Source organism: Chroicocephalus ridibundus, chromosome 20, assembly GCF_963924245.1.
Source record: "Chroicocephalus ridibundus chromosome 20, bChrRid1.1, whole genome shotgun sequence".
In the NCBI taxonomy this organism is placed as follows: domain Eukaryota; kingdom Metazoa; phylum Chordata; class Aves; order Charadriiformes; family Laridae; genus Chroicocephalus; species Chroicocephalus ridibundus.
Genome location: NC_086303.1, coordinates 6,547,327 through 6,572,127, shown reverse-complemented (window position 1 = coordinate 6,572,127; position 24,801 = coordinate 6,547,327). Strand labels below are relative to the sequence as shown.

At 46.8% G+C, this 24,801-nt stretch overlaps 3 protein-coding genes across 3 annotated transcripts; 2 read left to right on the top strand and 1 right to left on the bottom strand.

Moving 5' to 3' along the window:
• Positions 1–563: 563 nt before the first annotated feature.
• Positions 564–2,939, bottom strand: LOC134525451 (adenosine receptor A3-like). Its single transcript, XM_063356303.1, has 2 exons — positions 2,524–2,939; positions 564–1,911 (listed from the first exon to the last, which is right to left on the bottom strand). The coding sequence occupies exons 1-2, from the start codon at positions 2,856–2,858 to the stop codon at positions 1,296–1,298; spliced, it is 951 nt and encodes a 316-aa protein (XP_063212373.1). The 5' UTR covers positions 2,859–2,939; the 3' UTR covers positions 564–1,295.
• A 1,941-nt stretch (positions 2,940–4,880) lies between these two features.
• ADORA3 (adenosine A3 receptor) lies at positions 4,881–7,175 on the top strand. The gene is made up of 2 exons (XM_063356302.1): positions 4,881–5,575; positions 6,570–7,175. Exons 1-2 carry the CDS (start codon positions 5,226–5,228, stop codon positions 7,171–7,173), a joined length of 954 nt encoding a protein of 317 aa, XP_063212372.1. The 5' UTR covers positions 4,881–5,225; the 3' UTR covers positions 7,174–7,175.
• Positions 7,176–19,075: 11,900 nt separating this feature from the next.
• Positions 19,076–24,407, top strand: WDR77 (WD repeat domain 77). The gene is made up of 10 exons (XM_063356301.1): positions 19,076–19,279; positions 19,381–19,566; positions 19,745–19,886; positions 19,959–20,008; positions 20,669–20,739; positions 21,113–21,167; positions 21,435–21,506; positions 21,604–21,712; positions 22,168–22,236; positions 22,450–24,407. The coding sequence occupies exons 1-10, from the start codon at positions 19,138–19,140 to the stop codon at positions 22,607–22,609; spliced, it is 1,056 nt and encodes a 351-aa protein (XP_063212371.1). The 5' UTR covers positions 19,076–19,137; the 3' UTR covers positions 22,610–24,407.
• Positions 24,408–24,801: the final 394 nt, after the last annotated feature.

Sequence of the window (24,801 nt, the reverse complement as noted above, 5' to 3'; positions counted from 1 at the left end):
TGTTGTGGGCATCTTTTAGGCAGAGGCGGTGTCCCCAAGGGAAAGCCTTCTAAGAAAAAGCTACGGGATGATATAACGCTATTAAGTTTTATGGGCTGGTGCAAACAGAACCTTGCGCAAAGGCTGCTCGTTTAATACGAGCAGAAATAGTTGGGCCAGCCCAAGAGAAAGGGCTGGGCCTTGGGAAATGGGTCCCCCGGAGGGTGAGGGAGACCCGCGTCGTGTGAGGAGCCGCGGCCGCGGGGAGCCGCTGCCACCTCCCGGCAGCGCCCCATGGAGCGCAACGGTGCTGCTGGTATGGTCTGAGGAACCCACAGTTTATTGTCCTTTAGACAATCATTCTCTCACCTGATGACCCCTCCGTGCCCGAGAAGGGGAATTGAGAAAAATGAGGAAAACTGAGGGTTGAAAGATAAACGGATTTAATACAATAAGACTAAATAATTAACATTAATAATTCTGAAGAACCAACATTGATCCTGATACCAGTATAAAATATACTCAGCCCATTCCATCAGCAGAAGCCGTGCACTCCCGCAGGGACAGCCAGCGTGGGACCCCGCGAGTGCTGCGGCTGCGAGAGGAAGGGAAGGGCTCAGGGTCCGGCACCGGGGCGAGGAGTTCTCAGGATGGCAGCCATCAAGGGAGAGAGAGCACTACACAGCAAACTTTCTAATTTCTATGGAATGTGCCATTCATGGTATGAAATAATCCTGTTGGCAGCTTGGGTCAAATGCTTGGGTCTCGCTCCTCCTCATCCCCGCACCTGGAGAGCTCGAAAACACTCAGATCTTGAAACCCGCACCCCAGAGCTGGCTGTAAAGCAAATATTTTCACAAATTCAGACACTAGAGTCTCCTAAAAGTGCAGTTTTCCCAAGCGTTATTAGAAGAGCCCTTGCTGAAAAGTAAAATTAGTAAAAGAGAAATTAATGCTGTGTCGCACAAACCAGCACAGCTTTTTATGAACAGAGCAAAACACCCATAACATGAGCAACGCTAATTGTCCCCCGCACCCAGCACTCCCCCGACGAGCTGCCACTCTGTTCCAAACCTCTCACACCTTTCGCTTCGGAAATGCAAAGTTTCTTTGTTCTGGCAGTCAGCTGGGAACCCGTGCTCGGCATTGCACTGCCCAGAGCTGTCACTTCTCTGAACACGGGCACACACACACAACTGTTGCTCCAGAATGCACGATCTGAGACATGTGTCCTGGTGTCTGTGCCGTTTTCACCCCGCTCCTGTTGCTTCCACGCTGTTTCAGTCGTCGTATCCAGCCCAGACAGGCTGAGGAGCTCAGACGGTGCTCGCTTCCAGCTCCGCTGCGTGCTCTGCGCTAGAAATAACTGACCCCGACTTCTGGAGCAGGATGTAAGTCCTCAGAATGAAAACGTAGGTTTCTTTGAACTTCTGTAGTTTGAAGGCATAGACGACGGGGTTCATGGCTGAGTTGGCGTGAGACAGCAGGATGCCCAGGTACATGAGGGGCTGCGGGATGGCGCAGGAGGGGCAGAAGTACGAAATGCAGTTCAGGATGCCCAGAGGCAGCCAAGACATCGCAAACAAGAAGAGGATGAGGGCCAGATATTTGGCCATTTTGTATTCCTTCCCACAAACTGTTCCTCCTCCCAGAGGCCTTGCTGAGCTGAGGCTTCGTTTGATCCACATGATGTAGAAAATCTCGGTGTAGAGGGCACACATGATGAGCAAGGGAAGGAGGATCCAGGTGAAGAAGCTGAAATACACCACGTAATCCATTCTCATCACAGCCAAATAGTGACACTCGATGTAGCTGGAGCTGCCCATGTGCTGGTGCCACCCCAGCATGGGGACCAGCCCCACCAGCACAGACACGAGCCAGCAGAGTCCCAGGATCACACAAATCCTTTTCTTTGTGACGGCTGCCCTGTACCTGGGTGGGCAGGAAGCACCAGCCACGTTAGATGCAATTCTCCAGAAAAAAGAACTACAATATTCAGGAACTTGTGCTTCTAAGCACTCGTTTCTGGTTGCTCTAATTTGAGTTAAGCACAGTTCTCTGCGGTTGGTCCTTAGCAGCTTCTGATATTTAAGATGTATTTTGAAACTACAGGGCAACCTCCAAAAAGTCACCAGTCCCTTTTAAATGAGAACCCACAGATGCAGGTTCAGACCCTTTCCTCAGAAAATCTCCTCCCAAAATACTGGTTCATTTTGACTCGCATCAGTAGAGCGGTATGGTTGTCTCCCAGGGGAAAACCTAAAGACCGCCACCTTACCCAGACTTCAGGCACATACACGTTCAGGAGCAACCCTTCCCTGACTCTCTGCAGCTTACGATTCAGGCATGGCTGAATTTCCAGGAGTGCCCGGTCTGCTGGTGCTCCATTGCCTACAGTTTGGGAACATCTCCTGTATGAGTTTCTCTTAGAGAACCAACGACGCCCAGGAGGCCCTATGATGCTGCAAATAAGAGAGAAGGAAAACACAAGGGAGGAGAGAAATGGGGAAAAGATGATAAAATGGGACCTTCGCCCAGTCTCACCTGATTAGCAGCTTCACGCGCAGGTACCTGTCGACTGCGACGGCCAGGAGAGTCAGGATGGAGGCATGAGAAAAGATCATCATCAGGCAGCACATGAAGAGGCAGGAGTAGAAATGGATGGGGACCCCCAGGCTCACCAAGACAGCCAGTGGCGTGACAAGGATCCCCATGGCAAAGTCAGTGAACGCCAGGGAAACGATGTACAAGAAGGTGGTCTTCTGAAGAGCTGGGTTCAGCTTCACTGCCCAGATCACCAAGGCATTGCCCACCACTGCAAGTATCCCAATAACCGAGTCCATCACGATATAGATCACATCCAAGCTGCCTACTGACATTCTGAGGCTGTTTACATCCAAAATTACAAAATGCTGCGCTGAATTCTTTTTTTAACTGCAACAGCCAGGTCAGAAGCCAGCTCCTCCCCCACCTGCTTTAAATTAAGTCCCTCATTCAGAGTTTCGCACGCTTGCCGATCTGCATACACAACTCGCTCTTCAAAGGTGCGCAAATTGTTCATGAAGATCCCCTTATCAGACCTTCTATAGCAAACCCTCTAACATCTTTCTTCCTGTCTCCTTGAGGTTTCAGCACGTTGTTGTCTGCTTTTGTCCGAGAGTCAGTGTGGTACAGTGGCAGCATCACACTGTGAACAAACCACAGGGGCTACCTGTTGCACACGATAATTTTGCTGGTCTGTTTTACTGCAAATGCACCATCTCCTCCCCAGCTGGGTGCTCTGCGCCGCCTAGCAGAGTGGATTAGCCAACGCACAGCTCTACGGCACTGCAGCTAGGCTGCTCCGTCTCGGAGCTTCCTTAAAGGCCGCTCAGTCTGTACTACACACAGGTGCAGCGTCAGAGAAAACAGGGCCAAGGGACCCTGAATGATCTAGTCTGCTCCCCTGCCACAAAGAAGAGGTGGGGATGACAAATGTGAAGACATTCAGCTGGATTTGGGGTGAGCAAAAGGAGGGAGAAACACTTTCTTTTGACTCTGTTAGACAAGCTGCTCCCCTAAGGTGCCAGGCAGCTGGAGCAGGAACGTGGGCCCTGTTAAAGCCTCGATAACTCAGGTTCGCAGCAACTGTCTCCGCGGGAGATCTGGCTGCAGCCCTGGCAGCAGATGAGAGAAAAAGGAAGCTGGCAGCCACGGCCACACGAGGAGATGCACAGCGAGCGCAGGAAGCGGGGACCGCTCTCACCCAAGCACGGCCAGCAGCCTGGAGGACACGGAGGTTTCCCGTGTCTGCTCAGAGCTGCAAAGTGCCGGCTGCCCGCTCCTTCCCAGGTACCGCCCAGGGAAGGAACTCTTTCCGCTTGCAAAAGCCCCGCATTCCTCCCAGCTGTGACCTTCACGTGCCTCTCCTGGGATTTATCTCCTGCACCCACAGACACCCTGTGTCAGATTTGATTAGAAAACCAGCACAGACAAGTTCAGCTGCAGGCTGGGACTGTCTATAGAGAGCTCACCGTTTTCCCAGCAGTAGTTCTACCAAAACGCCCTCCATCAGGGAGCGAGAAGCACTTACGCTGATATCAAGGAAGCGGATTTTGTCCTGCTCTTGTGACAGCAGACAGTAAAGAAGTCTCGTTTATTTCTGGCTCTGTCTGCTCCCAGGGCTGATTTCACTTCCTCAGTTTTGCCAGAAAGTTGCGTGGAAGAGGTGGAGGACTCAGTGTCCGGGAAACAGAATACTGCCCGTGTTTGCTTAAGGCTTCGTTATACTAGCATGGCACCATCCACCCAGTTGTTTAATTGCTATTTGCTCATTCCTGGAGAGCGTGCCCAAGGGCCAGGTTACCCTGCGACCCGCAGGCTGACACGAGGTCACAGGTTTGCATTTCTTCTCGGTTCCACCTGAGACGGGAGCCGCTCTTTCACTGCAGACACGTCAAGGAGCGAGGCACCACGCGCTGCCAGGCTCACCGCAGCAAACAGGTCACAGCTTTCACACCCTCTCCCCGCTACTTCACTTCCCACACCTTTCCTCGACTTCTCCGTCTTCCATAAACAAAGCATAGGAAAGTATGCCACCGTCTGAACATGACTTGGTCGGTTGTCATACTGATTTCTAGCAGAAACGGGGGCTCTCACTGAGAACGCCAACTGCATTACAAGTAAAGAGCATTTTTTGGCCACCTCAGGGCCTTCACTGAAATCGTATACACTGAATTAAATCAAGTATTGGAATTTAATGAAACACCCTTCTAATGTCCCCTGAATTGCCTCATTTCCTATAGTGACTGCAAAGCAATTATCTAGATTGATAAGTGACAGCTTTGCACAGTACAGTCCTCCCACTTCTAAAACTGTGGTTTGTAAGAGGAAGCAGTTAAAGTATTCATTTATAGGTTGTCAGTAAGCAGGCTTGTGGAAGCTTTTCCATTCTTTTCCTTCAAAATAGCTTTCCCAAGCGCTTTACTGATCCCAGGCTGCTGAAGGAATGCTGCGAGCTTCAGGAGATGCGTCCGGAGCGGGGAACGTTTCCTGGATACTAAGGTATTTGCAGCTCCGTTGAAAGGCAACAGCTGATCTGCTGCCCAAGCGCTGGGGACGTGAGACACTGGAAGAGGTCTGCGCGCCCAAGAGTCACGGGAACCACTGAGTGCCACCCGCCGAGGACGAATCCCACACGAGGTCACAGGTGCCCATGCTCCCTCCTGCAGCTCAAGCCAGGGTGGGAGCATCTCCAGCGACCCGCCATGCCCAACGACAGCCTGGCGCTGAGCAGCCTGGATGGGATTTACATGGCTACCGAGTGCTTGGTTGCTGTGTTTGCCACTCTGGGTAACATCCTGGTCATCTGGGTGGTGAAGTTGAATTCGACGTTTCAGAACACGACCCTGTACTTCATCGTTTCCCTGGCGCTGGCTGATATCGCAGTGGGGATCCTCGTCATGCCCCTGGCCATCGTGGTGAGCCTGGGCATCAGCGTCCACTTCTACACCTGCCTATTTATGTGCTGCCTGATGGTGGTTTTCACCAACGCCTCCATCCTCTCCCTCCTGGCCATCGCGATCGACCGGTACCTGCGAGTGAAGGTGCCGACCAGGTGAGTGCTGGACCACAGGCCCCTCCGCTCGCCCCACTCCTGCCAGCTTTCCTATGCCCAACCTCTGCCCCACGAGTGCCACCTCCTCTCTCCTCTTTAACTCAGCCCTTCTCTAACAAATATTTGCTCCAAATGCACGCTTGGGCACCGAGACGATTCCTGTGCCTAAAAGCCCACTCGAGACGAGCTTTCTAGAGCAGAAGCCGCTCCCCGCAGCTCACAAGGCAGCACGGACGGACCCCGGCGTATTCGTGTGGGGCCCATAGCTCGGGGTCATTGCTGATCAGAATCTGGCCACAGGATGGGTCTGTGGTCAAACTGTTGAATTTTTCAGACGTTTTGTTGATTGTGCAGGATGCCGAGAGTACTATAGATTTCTTTGGGTTTCCGAGGCTAGTCTTTTGTATAGAATTCCTTTTAGCGTTCGTTGAAAATACAAAAGAAGCAACAAACTTATTAAGGGGAAACTTAAGAGGTCATTCGCTTTTTATATTTTAATGGAAAAGTACATAAGCTAGAAATCCAAACCTCAAGCATGAAAGAAGTCAGGTTTTTCATGGGGAAAGGACCTGTACAATTGAAGAACGAAAGAACAGTTTGGTCCTACAAATGGCATAGACCAAACGTAAAAGTCAGGTACGCCCGAGGAAGCTGAGAAATAAGATAGGACTGCGAATAGCAGAAAAGCAGTATCTAAGCAAGAGGGAGCACTAAGATCATAATGAAACAAGAAATGAAGTAGCTGAAAACATCCAATTATAAAGAGGGGAACTTAAACTTATTCCTTTGTGTGGGTGCCGCAAAGTAACTGTTACAAATTAAGAGTTAGGGCATATCTCAAAGTAAGATTTCGTTCCCCCCCCCAAAAAAAACTAGTTAATGCTCCATTTTGTGACAACGAACCTGCAGTATTTGAACGCGCGAGTTCTTGAAACCATCCTTAACTATTTTAAAAACTTCTGTTCGACACGACCTGAGTTTTCTTCCCCAACAGGTATAAACTAATCACCAGAGAGAGAAGAGTTTGGTGGGTGCTGGGTTTGTGCTGGTCTGTGTCCCTGCTGGTAGGATTAGTCCCCATGTTTGGATGGAACAGGACAGAATCAAGAAGGTTTGGCTTTCTCAGCTGTCAATTTACCTCTGTGATGAGGATGGATTACATGGTTTATTTTGGCTTCTTCATATGGACCCTTGTTCCTCTGCTCGTCATGTGTGCTCTGTACGCTGAAATCTTTTACATCATCCGGACAAAGCTAAGTCAAGGTACAACCAATGCGAGGGGGGCAGGATCTTTTTATGGACAGGAGTTCAAGACAGCCAGATCTCTCGCACTTGTTCTCTTCCTGTTTGCAATATCCTGGTTGCCTCTGTGCATTATAAACTTCATTTCCTATTTTTACCCTGAGTGGCAGATCCCAAAGTCTTTGATGTACTTGGGAATCCTGTTATCCCATGCCAATTCTGCCATGAACCCCATTGTCTATGCTTGCAAGATAAAGAAGTTCAAAACCACGTACCTTTTAATTTTAAGGACCTATATCCTGTGCAAAAAACCAGACCCCGTTCTTACAGAGCAAACAACAGACCAACAGTCATAAACGAAGAACGAACGCCGACCTGCCAGTACACACCAGATCACTGATAAACCACTTTGTTAAGAAACTCATGGGAAAAATGTGTTCTGTTTTATCTACTCCCGCTCTTGCACGAACTGTTTTATGATAAGGGCAAACTCCTCTTATTCAATCTGATCTACATTTGACATTAAGCTCAAAAGGATCATTTATGATCTTCTGCATTATTGTACCCCAGAGAATTCTGCTTGGTGGTTGCTGTACCAAGCCCAGGTCTTCCAGGCAAGCATCTTCATTTAACAGGACCGTCCAGTTATTTATTGGTCTGAGCGTTATTTGGCAGACCAGCGCCCCAAAGGCAGACTTTTTGCTCGTAGCTCCCCAGCTCAGATCCATGGACAGCTGGTAAAAGCCACTGCTTGTTCATTTCTAGTTTTAGCTCAAGACTGATAATTATTTTTGTTACATTTTTGATTTCTCTTTTTGCCCTGGTATGGGCCCTTTGCTTACACACGGCTGGACTTGTCTTGAATTCTTTTTGTGTCCGGTGGCACCGGTCCAATAAAACAACAGCATCTCCGGCAACAGCTCCACCCGCAGACGACCTGCACTGCGAAATTACCCTCACCTGCTGCTGCTGGTCCCGCTGCTGCCCTGAGCATCTCAGCTGAAAGGCCAGAAGCTGCACTGACTTTGGGGTCGCTCCTCCTCTTCGGGCGATGTCCTGTCAGTGGGAGACTTTCATCGCTTTAAATCAAGGCAGTGCTCACCCCAGAAACCTGCAGAATTCACCTCAGACACAGAGCACCAGGCAAGAGCCGAACCGCTGAACTCACCGAAACTGTTCACTGACGAGATGTGCTGGTTACAGGCGAGCAGGCCAGTCAAAAAATACCGACTGACAAAAAATAAACTAATAGAGTTGAGTTCTTTCCTCCTTCCCCAGCTCCTTAACCAAGGATAGAATCGACTAGCTCTAAACCATCAAGGATGCATTTTCCTAATTTTTTTACTAAAGCCCATACATTTTGGGTATTCTTCCTGCAGAGCATATTCCCATGCTTAATTCCCCCTGCAATCACAAACTGTCTCCCTAACACCTGATTTAAATGTAATTTGCTGCAAGTCTCCTCTGTGAACCTGAAGACTTGTAGCAACCAGTCACAGATCTGAAGACTACTCTAAAGGTGTATGTAAATATATACGTCTTTGTATTAAATTGTTTCAAAATACAGAAGAGATACTTAAGATAAATTTTGTCCAGTATTTTTTTCAATAAGGAGCGGTTTGTTCTGAAAAACAGAATAAATGTGTTCTTTCTTGTTGATAATACAGCAGTTTGCAATCCAGGCACGTCCTCACTGACTGTTCTTACACCCGTTGTCTTCTCTGTCAATCTAGACTATAAATTTGAGTCTGGTCAACTTGTGCTACAGTCAGTGTTGTCACATTTTCATGAATAATAATAAATATTAGATAGATTTTATATTAATTCAGTGTGCTCTTCTCCCGTGACAATCAAAAAAGCAGCCTGCATGAAATCTACGCACTGTTTTAGTCTGTGTCCTGACAGAAAATGCAGTAAATATTACACCGTAGTTCACACAACCTGGTTTTAGGGAACATGGGTCAAGCTGAAAATGGTCACTAAAGGCCAGGCTCTTTTTTCGCCATCTTTAAATAGTGAAAGCGATCTAGAAAAAGCACAAAAGGGAATGCATCATTCCGTTATTTATCTCAGAAAGTGTTGGCATCTGCTCCTTTAGCTGAGATCAGACATCTCAATTTATTATCTGATGTAACCCTTGTCACAGGCCAAAGCTCTGCCCTGCTACGCAGTTCAACTCTATTAATAAACAGGCCAACGAAGGAAGTCACTGCGTAAGTACATCAGAATTTTGCTGCATGATCTCTCGTTACCAGTTGATAGAACTGATTGCTTTCAGCAGAAAAACAGGTCCCACCTAAAGGGCAGAAGATTATTCATTAGAATGACGCACAGCAAACTTTGCCTATGTATTTTTGAGAAATACACACTGACTTCTGCCAGTGGTGGTGCCGGCTGGAAAATGTACACGCGGGTCTAGGTCCCCACTTCAGCACTTACTCTGGAAGTGGTTGTGGCGTTCGGCCCCCGACAGAGATCAAACACACGCTGAACAACACTTAAACTAGATGTGAAGATGGGTGAAGGCACATACCCGCAGTCCGTGCGTGTACAAGGATCACTCGGGGAGAGCAAAGGACCTAGCTCTCCCGCGAGAGCTGACTCATCGCTGGCTGAGGGAAATGCAGCCTGACAGTCACATCAACGTCATCCTGGACCTCTAATAATCCGCCCTTTTAACATTGCAACCAGATGTCAATCCCAAAAATGTCAGGGAATACCGTAGGCCACTACTGTCCATGCATCCTTCCAAGCACCATTTAACCCATGAGCTGTTCCCCGCCACCCTCCCAGGGCTGGACACTTCGTACTGGACTTTCCCATAGCCACGCGTTTTGCCTTGCAAATTCCTGCTGTGAACGTTTGTCTTTAAGGATACTGTAAGTACAAACACCTCTAGCAGAAACCTACTGAAAATGGGAGAGCCAGCACAGCAAAACAGCTGACACACACCACCTTCTCGGTTCTGATTAGCAGATGCAGTTGTCCCAAATTCCTCTAGCCGTCTGTAAAACAGAGTTGGCCGATGGCTACCATTAAAAGCTGTGTATGACTACAGAGAGCGCTTGGCGCGGGAAAGGGAGAGACAGACGGATGCTCTGGGATGAGCCTGGGACTCGTTAGCAGCCACGCAGCAAACAGAGGTTCTCTGTCACCCTCTGTCTCCAGGGGTTGTACCACACTCAGCTCTGTAGGCAGGGCCACAAAATTGCTGTGCTCTGGTTGGCAGCGTTTCACCAAGTACATGAAATGGTTGCACTAAGTCTCAGTACAATTCACGGTGAGGAAACACCAACATGAAAAACCCAACATCCTGGCTGGTCTCGGGGGTGGAGGGAAGCCTGTGGTGAGTCACCTTTTCTTGCGCTTCTAAGACAGGATCCAACACAGGAAGGCAGCATTCTTGTTGGGGTGGTGACCTAATATTTGTGCAAGCCAGGTAAATTTTCAGACATTCTTATTTCCCGGTTGCTGTCGGGCAGCAGACTAATGTTAATTTTAAGCAAAAAAATAATTGTGAACCAACCGCAATCATCCCTCACAAACGTCTCAGCAGCTGCGCATTTTGAGGAGTAATACAGTATTTTTCTCTATTAAATAGTGCTTGAAGAAACTGCCACGACTGAGATGAGAGCAGATACAGCAAAACAAAGACCACAAGTTCTACTCCCAACCCTGTAAAACGGTCAGGAGCCTTACCCACAACGCCTCTCAAGCCAGATTTCAGAACGTCATGGTGTCTGTGCACCAGCTTTTCAGTGTTCTCCCGGACTTCCACCAGCTTCTGCAGGCAGGAAGGCAGGACAACCCAACGAGCTGGCAGAGGTGGAGCCGCTGCTCTGCTAACTGCTTGTTGCAAAGACATTGAAGGCACCACGGCTGAGCTGAGCTGGATCCAGCTGCCCATCGGTGGCCTGGTGCTGCCATCAGGCGGCACATCCAGCCTCACGCCTTCGAAGCCTCTCAGATGTCAGCTTGTGCCTTCAGCTGCAGCGCACAGGGGCTGCAGGACCCGAGGCACTGGTCCCGCCTGAGATTCCTCTGGAGAGGCGTTTCAAACAGCACGCACACAGTCATCCGCATTTTCAGAAATGAGAAATACCTGCCAGAATCCGACACTCTCTGGTGACCAGAAACGAGGTGGCTTCTGAAGCCCCGAGGGCCGAGGTGGCAGGAAACTTCGCTCCAATTCAGCCTTGCAGGAGAAGTGTTGTAGGACAGACGGAGATCACTGTACTTCCTCGGACAACAAACCTCCCACCCGTGGGCACAGGAACATGCAAAGCAGCTTCTCTGTGGCTGTTAAGACTGAGTCACTAGCAGTAACTTTTCCCCAGTTTATGAAAAGGGAATGATTTTTAATTTTTCACAATGTATTTAGAACACTATGGGTAATAACGCATTAATGGGCATTTCCACAAATTTTGAGGGTCACACTGTAACTGTGCATTTCTTTTATGGCACCCAATCAGGAAGCAGACATTTCCATACAAATAATTCATGATAACAACTTCAATAAGCAGAAAATAACTAACCAGAGCACTTGGCAATCAAAAAAACCCAAGAAAAATGCTATAGTTAGTGACAGAAAAGGGAAACATAAGAGCACAGACATGAATAGACGCAGAGAAACAGTTCCATTTTTCAGTTCTCTTTGGCAGTTCAAAGCAATAGCAAACACACAAATGGAAACTTTGCAAGTACGTTGTAAGGACTCACTAAGATTTCTACAGATGAAGAAATACAGCATAAAAAGCACTTTGGAATAGGAGACATTAGTTTCCCCTTGTAACTAAAAACAAGCTGATGTTACATACGGCAGTGCTGGCATTTCTCAGAGCACTATAGGCCTTGATACAATGTTCTAGTAGCATTTGATGTGCAGAAAGTGAAAGCATCTTCATTTCACTAGCAACTTCATCATCACACAGCCACCGGTGTCCGACTGTGCTGGAAGACCACAGTGGTGTAGGCAACCTCATTCTGGGGATGTGAAAGAAGCCGCAAACATTAGAGCGAGTGCAAGCATCACATCTCCGCAGGAATTTCCTGCATTTAATTTGTCCTCAGCGCTACACACCGTAAGTGGTCACAGTCTGTCCCTGCACATGAGAAGTCTAGTAAATGCTATGCCATCAGCCCAGTTGTTAGCACAGCTCAGGACCCTGATTCTTCCAAAGAATCAATATCATGAATGAAGATTGCAGAAATGCTTGCTGTTTAAAAAGATTTTCCCCTAACCTGCCTAAGTGGTGGTTTAGTTTAGCCCCAGAACCCTTGAAATATGTGGGGAGTGTGGCATTTAAGCCCTGTGATAACAGAGAAGGAATATCTTTCCTCTTACTGTCCAGGTACCTCCCCAGGTAACTACAAACAAAGGCTGAAGCCTTGGATGCACAAACAAAAACATTTTTCCTTAGTCAAAAGAACTGTCAACTAACACTTCAGTCTTGCAAGAGCAAACGTCTCCCCACCCTGTCCCGTCCCCCCCCCAAAAAAATTAATATTTACCATTCTATTAAGGATCTGAAGTCTCCACATAAAGTATTAGAAATAAGAGTTGTGACCTTTACCTGGACGTTCTTAGCAGATTCCTCAGTCACTGTCTGGGAGGGCGCTTGCTCTCGTATGTTCTGGGGGGATATCTTGCACCCTAAGAAGGGGAGGGACCGGTCTGAGGCGTCTGCCCGTGTCCGGAGACAGCAGCGCAAGAAAGGCAGGAGAGCGGGGTGACAGAGCAGCACCAGAGAGTGCGTGGCTTAGACCTAGCTTGTAAAATCTGTCGCAGACCTTCACTGCAGAGTGGGCCCTCTGGCAGCCCGAGCCCCCGCCTCCCTGCTGGAAGTGCCAGGGATGAAAGCAACTGATGAATTTGGTGAGAATTCTGTGTGGCCACTGTCAGGATGAAGAAAACCCACCAAAACAAACGCAACCAACAAAACCGACAACTCATCAGTGCTAAAGTTAATTCCCCCATGAAAAGAGCTTCTGAGATGATTCATGAGGAGTTACTGCTGCAGTGACCTGTTTACCAATACATTAATCATTCAAGGGAGATGTAATTTGAGCCTCTTTCAAAGTAACTTCAGCAGAAGTTGCTTTGAAACCCTAGTGCTGTAAGATTGCAGCCCGAAGAGCATAGACTTAGCACCATCCATGTTAAGACGTGCAGTACAAGTAGTCAAGCAGAAGCGCCACCAGGTCTGGATCATCATCTGCCATTACTCCCGCTACTGTGTCACTTACTTTTTCTGATGAGGTAGATGATTGCAAAAACCAGAACAGTCGACAGGATGCCAGAGAGAAAGACCAGCGATATGTAGAGTATTTCATGGCTGTTGATACACAGAACACAGTGTCAGAATCCCCAGTTTTAACAGAGGTGTTGAAGAATCAGTAGTGCTCAAATTCACCAAACTTTATGAAATGTAATACATTATTTATCCCAAGCCCCATGAGATTAAAAGGTGCGTATCTGCATTAAGCATCACTATGAATGAAGCAGCGCGCAGACTTGGAAATCCTAAGCAATATTTTAAAACCCCAAGACATAAAACGCATCACGCATAACTCCTCCCTTACAGGAGGGAGGAATCTGCAGTCCCATGGAGCTCTGTTTATCAGGAAATAAAAGTAGAGCATTTACTTATCAATCCAGCATTTGTCTTCTGAAGCTTCTAAGTCAGCCGCAGTGGTATGTACAGCGGTACGTAGAGTGGTGTGCACAGCGACAGTGGTGGAAGGGGGTTCTGTTGTAACTAGAAGGGAACAGAAAACAAAAAAAAGTATCAAAACCTGGTTTTAGAACTTGTTACTTTCTTCAGTAATATTACAAGCAACAAGAACTACATAGAGCCACGTGTTTTCACAATTCAAACAATTATTAAGTACAACATTTCTCTATCAGAGGGCTGAAAGTGGAAACACCAGACAGAAAAAAATTTATTCATAATATTACTGCCCCACAGCAGCCTTTGCCAGGCAGGCAGATCTTCCGCAAATCACCTCCTGCTAAGCCACCCCCACAGCAGCCCTTTTAAGTCAGGACAGTATGAACTCTGTCAAGAACACCGCATCTAAGAAAATTCCTTAAAGAAGAAAATACCTGCATTTGCTTTTGAGGGACGACTTCCCATTCTCTGCAAACACTAATGAACAGTAAGAGAAGCTAAGAGGGGGAAAAAAAAATAAATCTGTAATTATATACATACACACAGACTGAAGCAAAACAAACCTCTTCTAATTCACAGACTTTCTTTAGTTTTTATCAATGTTTCAGATACCTTATACAAACCTGCACAAAGCCACAGCAGCGAAGCCGGCAATTACTCAGCACAAATCCTGCTTCCCAGTGCCTTGCTCCTGTGCACACGCGTGCACGTTCACTGCGCTCCCATGAACACACTGCCTTTTTCACAAGGATGGAGTACATTTAATAACTAACAAAAAGCACCCACAGGATTATTTTTGCAGCAGCTAGAACCGAGTAAACTTCATGAACATTTTCATAACCAGAAGCAGCTTGATAAAATACTTTCTTTAATCTTTTCTTTCTCAGCTTACACTGACTTTTTCCACTAAAGCAGGGACAGTAACTGCTCAAATTTGGGGGTGGAATCTTAGATAGGGAAATAGCAGTGTACTACAAAATTTCTGGTATTTCTCACTAAACAGCTTGCAAACTGCACACTGTGAATAACATGAAAGTAAACATCCTGTTCTCTGTTGCTGACATCTTTTTCTACTGCATGTCCATTGCTGCCCACATTTCAGAGTCAAATGTTAAGACCTCCCAGTTTCCCGTTCCAAGAGCGTGCTGTGTTTGCAGTAATAAAAGCAACGCCGAAGCGATACAGCTCTGTCTTACCTGGCACCATAGAGCTGCTGCCCGCCGGCTGGGGAACTCCTGACGCGTCGGCGCAGCAGCTCGACCACTCGCTTTGTGCAAAGGATCTGTCAAACTAGCCAAAGCTCAAGTGTCATTCAGATGCGGGGTTACCCAAATGTGGAAGTTGAGCAACTTAGCTTTTTTTTTTCTTTTTTTAAATTAAAAAAAACAGGAAACTATGAAAGGCACCTGCATTCTCAGGAACCGTTAATCTAAAAAAACGTCAGCCAGCTTCAGCCTAAGTTAGCTTACTTTATTTCATACCTCTAAAGAACACTTTTTGCTTTTTTGTTGTATTGAAAATTGTAGAAAACTGTTATTTTACTAACTCCACTAAAAATAAGCATTTCCCAACTCTAGTGTCAATCCATATAAAGGAGGCATGTAAGCACACCCTAGTCTGCTTACTTATTTACTAAATAAATCACTTTCCAACACAGAAAGGATGAGACTACACACAGGTAAGTGCTTTGCTCAGCTGGGGCATTTAAGAAGTAACAACAACTTTCAGGGAAGTTTCCTATAAAAAGAAAATTAAAAGCCTTATCCTGTGTATTATCATAATACACATAAAACTATTTTCCTTGTTACACAAAAAAGAGCAAGGTTTTTTTTCCCCTATGAAAATCCAGAAAAAACCCACCCTATAGAATAACCTTATCTATGTTACTGTTTTAAACTTCATGCTGGGTTTCAGCTGCAGACAAGTTTTCTGGTAGCTTTTGGCACGTTTCCTGCCAGCTACATCCTTTTCTCCACAGAACAGGAAGATACTTTCATCACCATTTGAAGTTTTGTTATGAAAATGTTATTTCTCAGTTCATTTTTAAAATGAAGGTATTCATTCTGAGTACCCCCACGGACCGACTAGGTGAATGGGAGCGCTGGCACTCACTTTGATTTTAAAACATCTTTACAGTTACAGTAGGTATCTATAGGTCATTACCACACAGAATTCTAAAACAAAAAGTGATCGCTGTATTAGCACCAAAATTTCTCACTGTGAAGTTCTGTATCTTATCTCTGGAAGTGTTCATGATCAAACAAAGAACCAAACAGAACCCCCACTATAAAGGAACAATAGCAGTTCGTGTGTGCGATCTAGCTACTTCAAACACAAGAAAGAAACTGCTGTTGCTACTGCTAGTGAAAGACAGCAGAGTGGTTGGTTTGTTTGTTTATTTAATGATACTTTAGAATCATACAGTTTTCAACAGTAAGTAATGAGACATGTCAGTGGAATTAGATGTGGTTACACTGCTGCCTGTGCACTCTTCGATAATGCCTTCAGGTCCAAAATGCACTTTGCAATACTTTCCTTCTGCTGCAAAAGAAAGGAAAAGAGCTTTCAGAAGAAAGACTTTATGTAAGACACTTAGACAAGAAAATATGCATTCTAATGCATTTTAGATACTCCTTTTCGGAGCCATAAAATGGGATAATTATAGCTCATGAAGTCAGAGATTCAAATCCGAACAATGACCTGCATTAAAGCATCTGCATGCAGTGCTAGGAATATGTTTTCTTTTTTTGTTCTCAGCTTCATTCCTTAAAAGAAAGACATCTAGAGCCCATCTGCAGATCTTAAGCTGCCATGGTCTTACACAAAGAATTTTACAAGCGAGTTCCCTGACCTGTTAGCTATGTATCTAATGACAAGCTTAGCTCTATGCTGCAACAACCAACACTGCATGTGATTCTAACTTAAATCACCAACAACACAAGCATCTGGCACCTTGTAACTGGGCTTATTAGCTCTTACTCACAGTAGGAATGCGTTGCAGCCACATCTGCAAGTCACCCAAAGATGCCCTAGCATCTTCTGGCTTAAGGCAGAATCACCTGACAGGAACTATTTGTACAGACTGAAGTGTAAAGCAGGTAAAAAAAAGCAAGTACCTGTTGAGGTGTGATGCTCTGAATAACATTTTTCTCCACCCACTGAATCATGTGATCTTGTTCTTTCTGACGCTTTAAATTCTGCATAGCCACTTGGTAGTCCAGCCTTTTCTTTACTTCATTGTACACCATCAGTAGTCTTTCTCGATAATTAGTTTCCAGCAACATTGCAATATTATTCTAGACACAGAAGATGAAATCAAAGGGTTAATGTTTGGCAAGAACACAAAACAGCAGCAGAACACATTCTATAGCAAAAGTCACTGGATCAGGCAGTGGAACTGGCCCTGTCTGCAACACACAGAGGGCAAATGGCTTGTTATTGTCTAAGCAGGACCCAGATAACGTAGTGGAGACTGCAGCGGAATGAACAGTAGAGCTGGAACCGCATACCCGCTTAGCGTCAAAGAGGTAACTGCGGCCTTCAACCCGCCATTGCTCCTTCTTCTCCTGTTCAATGGCAGTCTCAAGATCTTTAATAGCCTCATTTTTCACAGCTAAAGCTTTAGCAACTTTCTCCTGAAAGAAGAAACAAAAAAATATACTTCAGAATGTAAGACAAAAGGAAAACAAGTGATCTGTAATTAACTTCTGAAATTCTGCATTAAGATTTGAGAAATGTCTGCATAAACTGGTTTGTCACAGAGTTGAGGTTAAAGGATGACAAGACAGAAGAATTATGTTCACAATCAATCGTACTTTAAAAAAATCATTTGTACTGGTATGAACTGTTTTATTTTGAAGACTTATGTTAACAATACCAACATAAGATCTAAAGCATACCTTATTTAAACAACATTCTGAAGATTAATAATGAGAGTCAGATTTTTATGACAACCTGGACATGATATTGTTTTAAATACTTAAGCAGATAACTTAGAATAGCTATTAACCACTACAAAGTTAGATTATGGTTTCTTTCGTTACCTCATTAAGTTTGTCAGCAAAAGCTGCTACATTGGATCCGAATTTTTTAACGCCATAAATGATGACTGATAATATGCAGGCAGCTGCAACTGTCTCATGGTTAATTACATAGATTTCCTTAGAGAGAAAGTAAAGCAGGAGTCCAGTTCCCAACATATAAGGCCCTAAAGAAACAATAAAGCAGCATTATTGTACAAAGCACGAAGAGGCTCACTAGAGTCAAACGCCTACGAGACTGCTAGTTTAAGGCATACAATAAGATCAGGAAGCGTTCTCTTTTACCAGGACAATAAGTAGAAACCCAATACCACCAAGGAGAAGGGTGCCACAAGGATCTCACCAGAAGCAACCTTCGCTCTGCGTGGGACCTGCTGCTTCTGCTCATTCAGAAACAGACAAAAATCTCTGTTTAAAGGTCAGCAGGTAAATGAATCTTCCTGCAAGATCAAGCTCATGACATTCTTTGAGCCTTTATTTAAAGCACAGGTGCCCAGCTTTAGGGCCAGTAATTGCTGCACTGGCTCATTCTTCATAACCTCCTTCTGCATGCGCAAAAAGGATTTTCTCAAATATTTTACTTTTTCATCAACTAGAAGTGGTGGACAAACTAAAGAAGCATAACTAAACACACTTTAAAAAAAAAAAAAGTATATATTAACCTGTAACTCCTGTTTTAGGATAGAGAAACTGGAAAAACTCCTCAGGAATCAAACCGTAACGTACTTCTCCTCCTTTCTCAGGCAGAGGTGGCAAAGGAGCCAAACACTGCTGAGTTGTATGCAGAGGTCTTGTGGCATGCAATACACTATAAATAATGAGAGTTTCCATTAAGCTTATTTAAAAAAAAAAAAAAAACAAAGCCAAAACCAAACCCAAACAAACCCACTCTTAGATAAGACTCAAACATATTTCCAATGAAATAGGTATGCATTCGTTAGACACGCCTCCTTTGAGGTAATGGGCGGGACTAGATAACCTCCAGAGCCTCCTTCCCACCGCAGCTACTCTATAAGCCCCCGACGTTAATTAGAAAAATAAAGACAAACCCCCAGTACAACGTTATTTACGAACAACGACCCGTGGGTTTCTCAGGCGCTGCCTCCTCAGGCAGCCCGTCACTGCGGGGGGGCGGCAGCCGGCCGGGCCGCCCGGCACACCCGAGGCGCCGCTAGGCCTCAGCCGGAGGCCCAAGCCCCCAGCGTTCCTTGCCCAGTCCCCCGGGCCCCCCCGGTACTCACCCCACGGCGGCGGGAGGCGGCAGGCTCCTCAGCGCGGCCGGGGCTGAGGGAACAAGAAGGGCAGACAGTGTCAGGACAGCGCTCAGACGTAACACCCCCCACCCCAGGGAGACAGCGCTCCCCCCGTCTCACCAGCGCGGAGGAGCAGGCGGGAGAGCATGGCGGGCGGGACACCACAGGCACCGACACGACCCGCTTCGTCCCGGTGACCGCCGGCCGCCTCCACAACAAGATGGCGGCGCGCAGGCTCTCGCGAGACGCGCGGGGAGGGGCGGGGCGGGGCGGGTGTTCTCGCGAGAGGCGGCGGCGGCGCGCGCGGCGCGGGAGCACGTGGGGGCGCCACCGGCCCCGCTCCCGCCGCCGCCGCCATGGAGGAGCCGCCGCCCGAGCAGCCCCCGCCGCCCCCAGCGGGCGGGGAGGCCGCGGATGCAGCCGGCCCCGAGTGGAACATCCCGCCCAACGCTCCTGCCTGCATGGAGCGGCACCTGGAGGGCGCGCACTACCGCGCAGGTAGCGGGGCCGCGGGCGGGCCGGGGGAGCGGGGTGAGGAGGCCGGGCTGAGCCGCCCGGCCCCTCCGCTCACCGGGCCTCTCCCCTCGCCTCTCCCGCAGACGGGGTCCTGCTGCTGGGTGCTTCGGGGCTGAGCGGCCGCTGCTGGACCGGCTCACTCTGGGTCTTCGCCGACCCCCGCCGCGCCCCCAGTGAGGGCTTCTGTACCGCCGGCGTCCAGACAGAGGCGGGCGTCGCCGACCTGCGCTGGGTGGCTGACAGGGGCATCCTGGTGGCTTCCGACTCCGGTAAGCAACGGGGGTTCCCCTACTGGGGCCGCCCACGGGGTGGGTGCCCTCCCATCCCCATCGCTGAGGTGGGCGATCCCCACTGAAGTGGGTACCCCCCCATCGCCGAGGTGGGTCCCACCCCCCCCCCGAGGTGGGTCTCCTGATGCCGTGAGTGCCCCCCATCCCCCCTCTCCAGGCGCCGTGGAGCTGTGGGAGCTGGACGAGAACGAAACCCTCATCGTCAACAAGTTCTGTAAATACGAGCACGATGACATCGCGACGACGGTGGCCGTCCTGGCCAGCAGCACCCAGGCCGTCAGCGGTGGCAGGGACTTCTGGTGAGTGTCCCCAGCCCGGCTGCCGTGCGGCAGGGCCGGTGCCGGGCGCTGACTGCTCGCTCTTGTCCGCAGCGTGAAGGTGTGGGACCTCCCCCAGCAAGCGGTGCTGCACTCCTACAGAGGTGAGTGCCCGCCATCGCCCCGCTCCTCCTGCCCCCTTGCCGGTTGCTGCAGGCTGAGCTCAGTCCTGCAGCATCGCTGGTTATCTGTCTGCCAAACCACACTTGGGGCCGCGATCTAATGTTTGCCAGTCTGTGAAGTTTCCGGCACACCCTTATTTCTTAGGCTGTCGTTCATTTCTCCCCACAAAATGAATGGTGAAAGGCTCAGTTTGCCTTGCATCTCTAAGTGTATTTTAGAGTATTTCTTTTGTATTGAAATCTTTCTTCTACCTGCACGTGATTGATGATCTCCTAACCCATGTTTTGAACAACAGTTCATTGGAGATGCCGATATCTGGAGATCTGGTATTGTGATCTCTAGCTGTGGCAGAGGCCATATTTTGTTTGATCCTGTCCTTCCTGGCCCCTTTGTAACCAACTCTTATCTGGTGAGGCTTCCTCAAGCTTACGCACATCACAGGGACTCGACTGCAGTGGCTCTGGTTGGATTTGGCAGCTCATCAGCTTGGTAGGAAGCAGTTGGCTATTGCTGAGCAGAAGTTAACGCTGTATCTGGGCATAAACTATCATTATACTGCTGGACCTTCAGAGGTCCTTGGATGCACTTGGGAAAGTTGGGTACAATCTTTGAGGCTCTTTATCCTTTTGTGCTTTTGGTAGCTCACTCCGGTTCAGTGACATGTGTGGCTTCCTGTCCTGGTAAGGACACTGTGTTCCTGTCCTGTGCTGAGGTAAAGCTTGCTTTCTGTCTAAATCTACAAATGAGATTTAACTGTAATTATTTACAGTTAATTGCACTGTCTGAGAAACCACCTATTGTGTTACAAGCTGCATACCTGTGTTATTTAAAGGTTACAGTCTGATAAGTTGCTTAGCAAGATGATTTCTACCGGTTTATATTAAAATGCGGGAGTTGCCAGCTCTGTCCTGGGGATGACTGAAGGAGCTAACTTGCAATTAATGGCAGCATCATTTTAACACAAAGGAAGAGGTGGTGTGGGTTTAAATGTGGGTCAGTAGTAGTTCTGCAGCAAATCTGAGTTTATGCCAACCCCCTTCCACAAAGAAATTGTAAAAACCTTCTCATTCACTTTGGATTTATAGGACAACAGAACTTTACTCTGGGACACCAGATGCCCCAAACCAGCTACTCGAATTGGTATGTTTCTGTATACAGTCACTGCGTGTGTATGAATTTTTGTGGAAGACGTGAATTATTTTATGCCTGACTTCGCTGTGTCTAACTTCAAGTCTAGCGATTTGACCATTTGGGCAGAAAAGCCTATTAAAACCTAAGTCTAATACTATTGCAGAAGTGTACTAAGCTTTTAAATACTTGTCTTAGTGCAGTAGCAGTGCTAACTGAGATAGTGTAGGAATAGCTTTGTACTGACTCTTTTCACACTCATCCCAATTTTACTCACAGTTTGCAGTGCCTGTAATCACCTCCCTACCTCAGTCATGTGGCATCCACAGAAAAGTGACATCTTTGCTTTGGGTAAGAAGTGATCTCATTTGACTTTCACCACAGAAATCAAGGTCTGTCTTTTCATGTGACAATTTTGCTAATAACCTCAATTCTCTCTCTCTGAAAGGTGACGAAAATGGAACAGTTGCACTAGTAGACACAAAGAATCCTGATTCTGCCCTCAGCTCCACTGTGCATGCCCGAAGTATCACGGGGTTTGCATTTTCTGCACATAGGTACAGTCTGATATACTGGCATAGAATGTGTGACTACATACACCTGAAAGCCTTATTTGTTTGTAGAGTAAAACCTATGGGAGTACTAGTTTTGGTCTCTTTATCAAGAATAATAGAGTAAAACCAAACAAAATCTCAGTTTTGACCAGTGTGTGAATATACATGAGAACACTTTTGCAGTATTCACAATTATTGACCCACTCATTGTGGGGATTTTTGTAAGTACAGTAACCTCTGAGGAAGGATTACTTGCTTTCCAATGCTAGTAGAATATTCCTGCTTAGTGTGCTGGCAACCTGCCGAATACTGATGAAGACATTTTCATAAGACTTGGTGTCTGTTAATTCACTGTACCTGGGTCAGGCTCACTACGAAGAATGCTTTTCGCAAGTTTATCCCTAAGAAGTGTTCTTGTATTTGATTGTTCTAACTGTGGTCTCATCTCTCTCCTCTAGTTCACCCTTACTGGCTTCAATCAGTGAAGACTGTTCAGTAGCTGTTCTTGACTCAGACCTCTCAGAGGTGTAAGTACTAGACAGAATGTATTTACTACTGTAGCTGTTTTGTCATGTTGACTTTTCATTAAGTTAATTATTTATCCATATGCTTAGCAGAAGATGAAAATACTCCTTAAACAGGGGAGCATCATCCCAACAAACTAGCAGTTAGGAATTGCACAAGCCCATAAACGTCTAGTGACACTGCGTTATGGCTAATGGAGCGTTCATGTTTTCCAGGTTCAGAAACCGTTCTCACCGAGACTTCGTAAAAGGCTTGTCGTGGTCTCCTTCGGACAATGCCTTGCTCACTACAGTTGGATGGGATCATCAGGTTTTACATCACACTGTCCCCATACCAAGTGGTGACGCTTCTGGAGTCAACTGTGTAAAAGAATAGCTTTTTTTAAACTCAGTGTCCAAATTCCTTCCTGGCATTACTTTGATTCTGCTGAAGTCAAAGGCGTGTGTGAACTGGAGCGGGTATGGTCTGGTGGCTGCCTTGAAGCTTGTGACTAAGAAGGTTCCTGTAGTAATTTTAAGTTAGGCATAAGTTAGTTACAAACCAAGCTTTACCCTCTCCTCAGGAGCTAGCTTCACCTGTGATAAGACTTCAGTATTTTACTCAGAAAAAAAATTGACTTCAGGCACAGAGGAGACTTGGAGAGACAGGGAATTAGGTATAATTTAAAAAAAAAAAAAATCCATTAAATTCCTCCCTCAGTTCTCCAAACCATCCATGGAATTAATAGAAACATTTCTGGGAGGAGGTTAAAAACACCTCTTGTTAGTTGGATGCGAGAGCCTCACCCTTGAGCAAAGTTCTTTGCTATGTAAATCAGTTCTTCCAACTACTGGGAAGCCGGTCAGCACGGAAAGGCGAGAAGGAAAGGCGAGAAGGGGTCGCGCTGCTGTGCGTAACGCAGCACGTGGTTCAGAGGGTCGGGCTCCACTGCCCACCCGCGGGGATGCTATGGCAAGCACTGTACCTGCACTTCTGCTCCCTTGGTGGGTACTGGAATGCCAGTGCTTGGTATGAGCAGTCCTGTGTGCTGTAGGATAAGGATCCCAGCTGTAGCCCAGTCATTAACACGTGCTGAAATACTGGGACGCGTGATGCTCGACACTGGCTCGCAGCTGAGGCCAGCTCAAAGGGGCGATTGCTGTCGCATGCAGAAAGCCAAGAGAAGGTAGCAGTTGCTGCGCTATTTGACACCGTGTTTCATCTCCTCTGTGCCGAAGACAGCTTATTCAAAGATAATACCTGTGAACACAAGTTTATGCAAGGGAAAAACTGGACTAAGGACTTTAGTTTTCATTTGCTTGCTCCTATAAACAGACTCTGCTTAGTGATAAATGAGACTCCTTATGCACTTGTGATGAGTGACTTCTTGTGCCGGAGACTGAGGGGACCAAGCATCCCATAATCCCCAAAACAGACTCCACATCATTCTTAGAGGTGTTCTTTGCAGTATACCACACACTTTTCAAACTAAACTGTTTCCCTGGAACGCATTTAACTGAAAAAATAATTGCTGTGCATGCATTCCCACTGCTCTCGATGCGGCCTGGTCTGGCCTAGTATTTCCTAGACAGAATAAAGCAGGCCCTGACTAACAAAACAAAAAAATACTATTGAAATGAGTGCTACTCCTGTTTCTTTAGCACCATAGCAACACTAAAGTGTACACCACTTCCAGCGGGCTTATCCCTGCATAAACAGGTTTTAGTTGATGCAAATTATGCAGAGCCCACCATTAATTTTTAGGCAGACTAAGCTTTCCCAGGCTCTCTACTTCTCTCATTAAACCTCATTTCCTGCTTTTTTAATTCCTGTGTCATACAGGCGTTTACAGAGCAAATCTGATCTAGAGCAGCGTATGACAAGGAAAAGGTAAATGATTATAAAAACTGACAAGTTTCCTCAAAAGTACCCCTTGAACAACCAAATACGTTACCTGTTGCGGGCCTCTGATGGTGTACTGAAAACTGAAACAGGTTTTATGCTGCTTGTGAAAAAGTTGTCTTGGAAAAAAGCGGAAGACGGTTTTTAAATAAATCATAGTTTTCATTTGTACCTGGGTATAAAACTTTGACTGGGCCACTTCTGTAGCAGTGAAGAGCCAGCTGGGATCACTCACGGAGTTAAAGTGGAGTGGCGACTGCAGTCCCTGAAATTAAAACCGTTCTTAAATAAACATGCACCGAGTTGCTGTTTAATGGTAGGGTGCTCTGATGCTTCAGCACTAATGCAGGGCAGGCTGCGAGTCCTGCTTGTTTACAGGAGGCTTTTAGTTCCAAATCTTGAAGTAGGGTTTCCATTGTGCAAAGCTAAAAAGGAAAGTTTCAAATGTCGAGTATTAAACCACATTAAGTTCCTCACGTTGCCACCCCGTGAGCAGAACACAGTAGTGTGGCAAAAAGCATGATAGTGGAAGGTGAAGCCTATATGGACAACAGGTCATTACTGATATATTAATCCTGGTTTTACAATTGCTTAAAGACTTTTAGTGAGGCAGCGCAAAAAAAAAAAAAAATAAGTAAATGCTTCAGCATCTGTCGAATCTTCGGGCGAAGGTTTCTGTTGTGCCG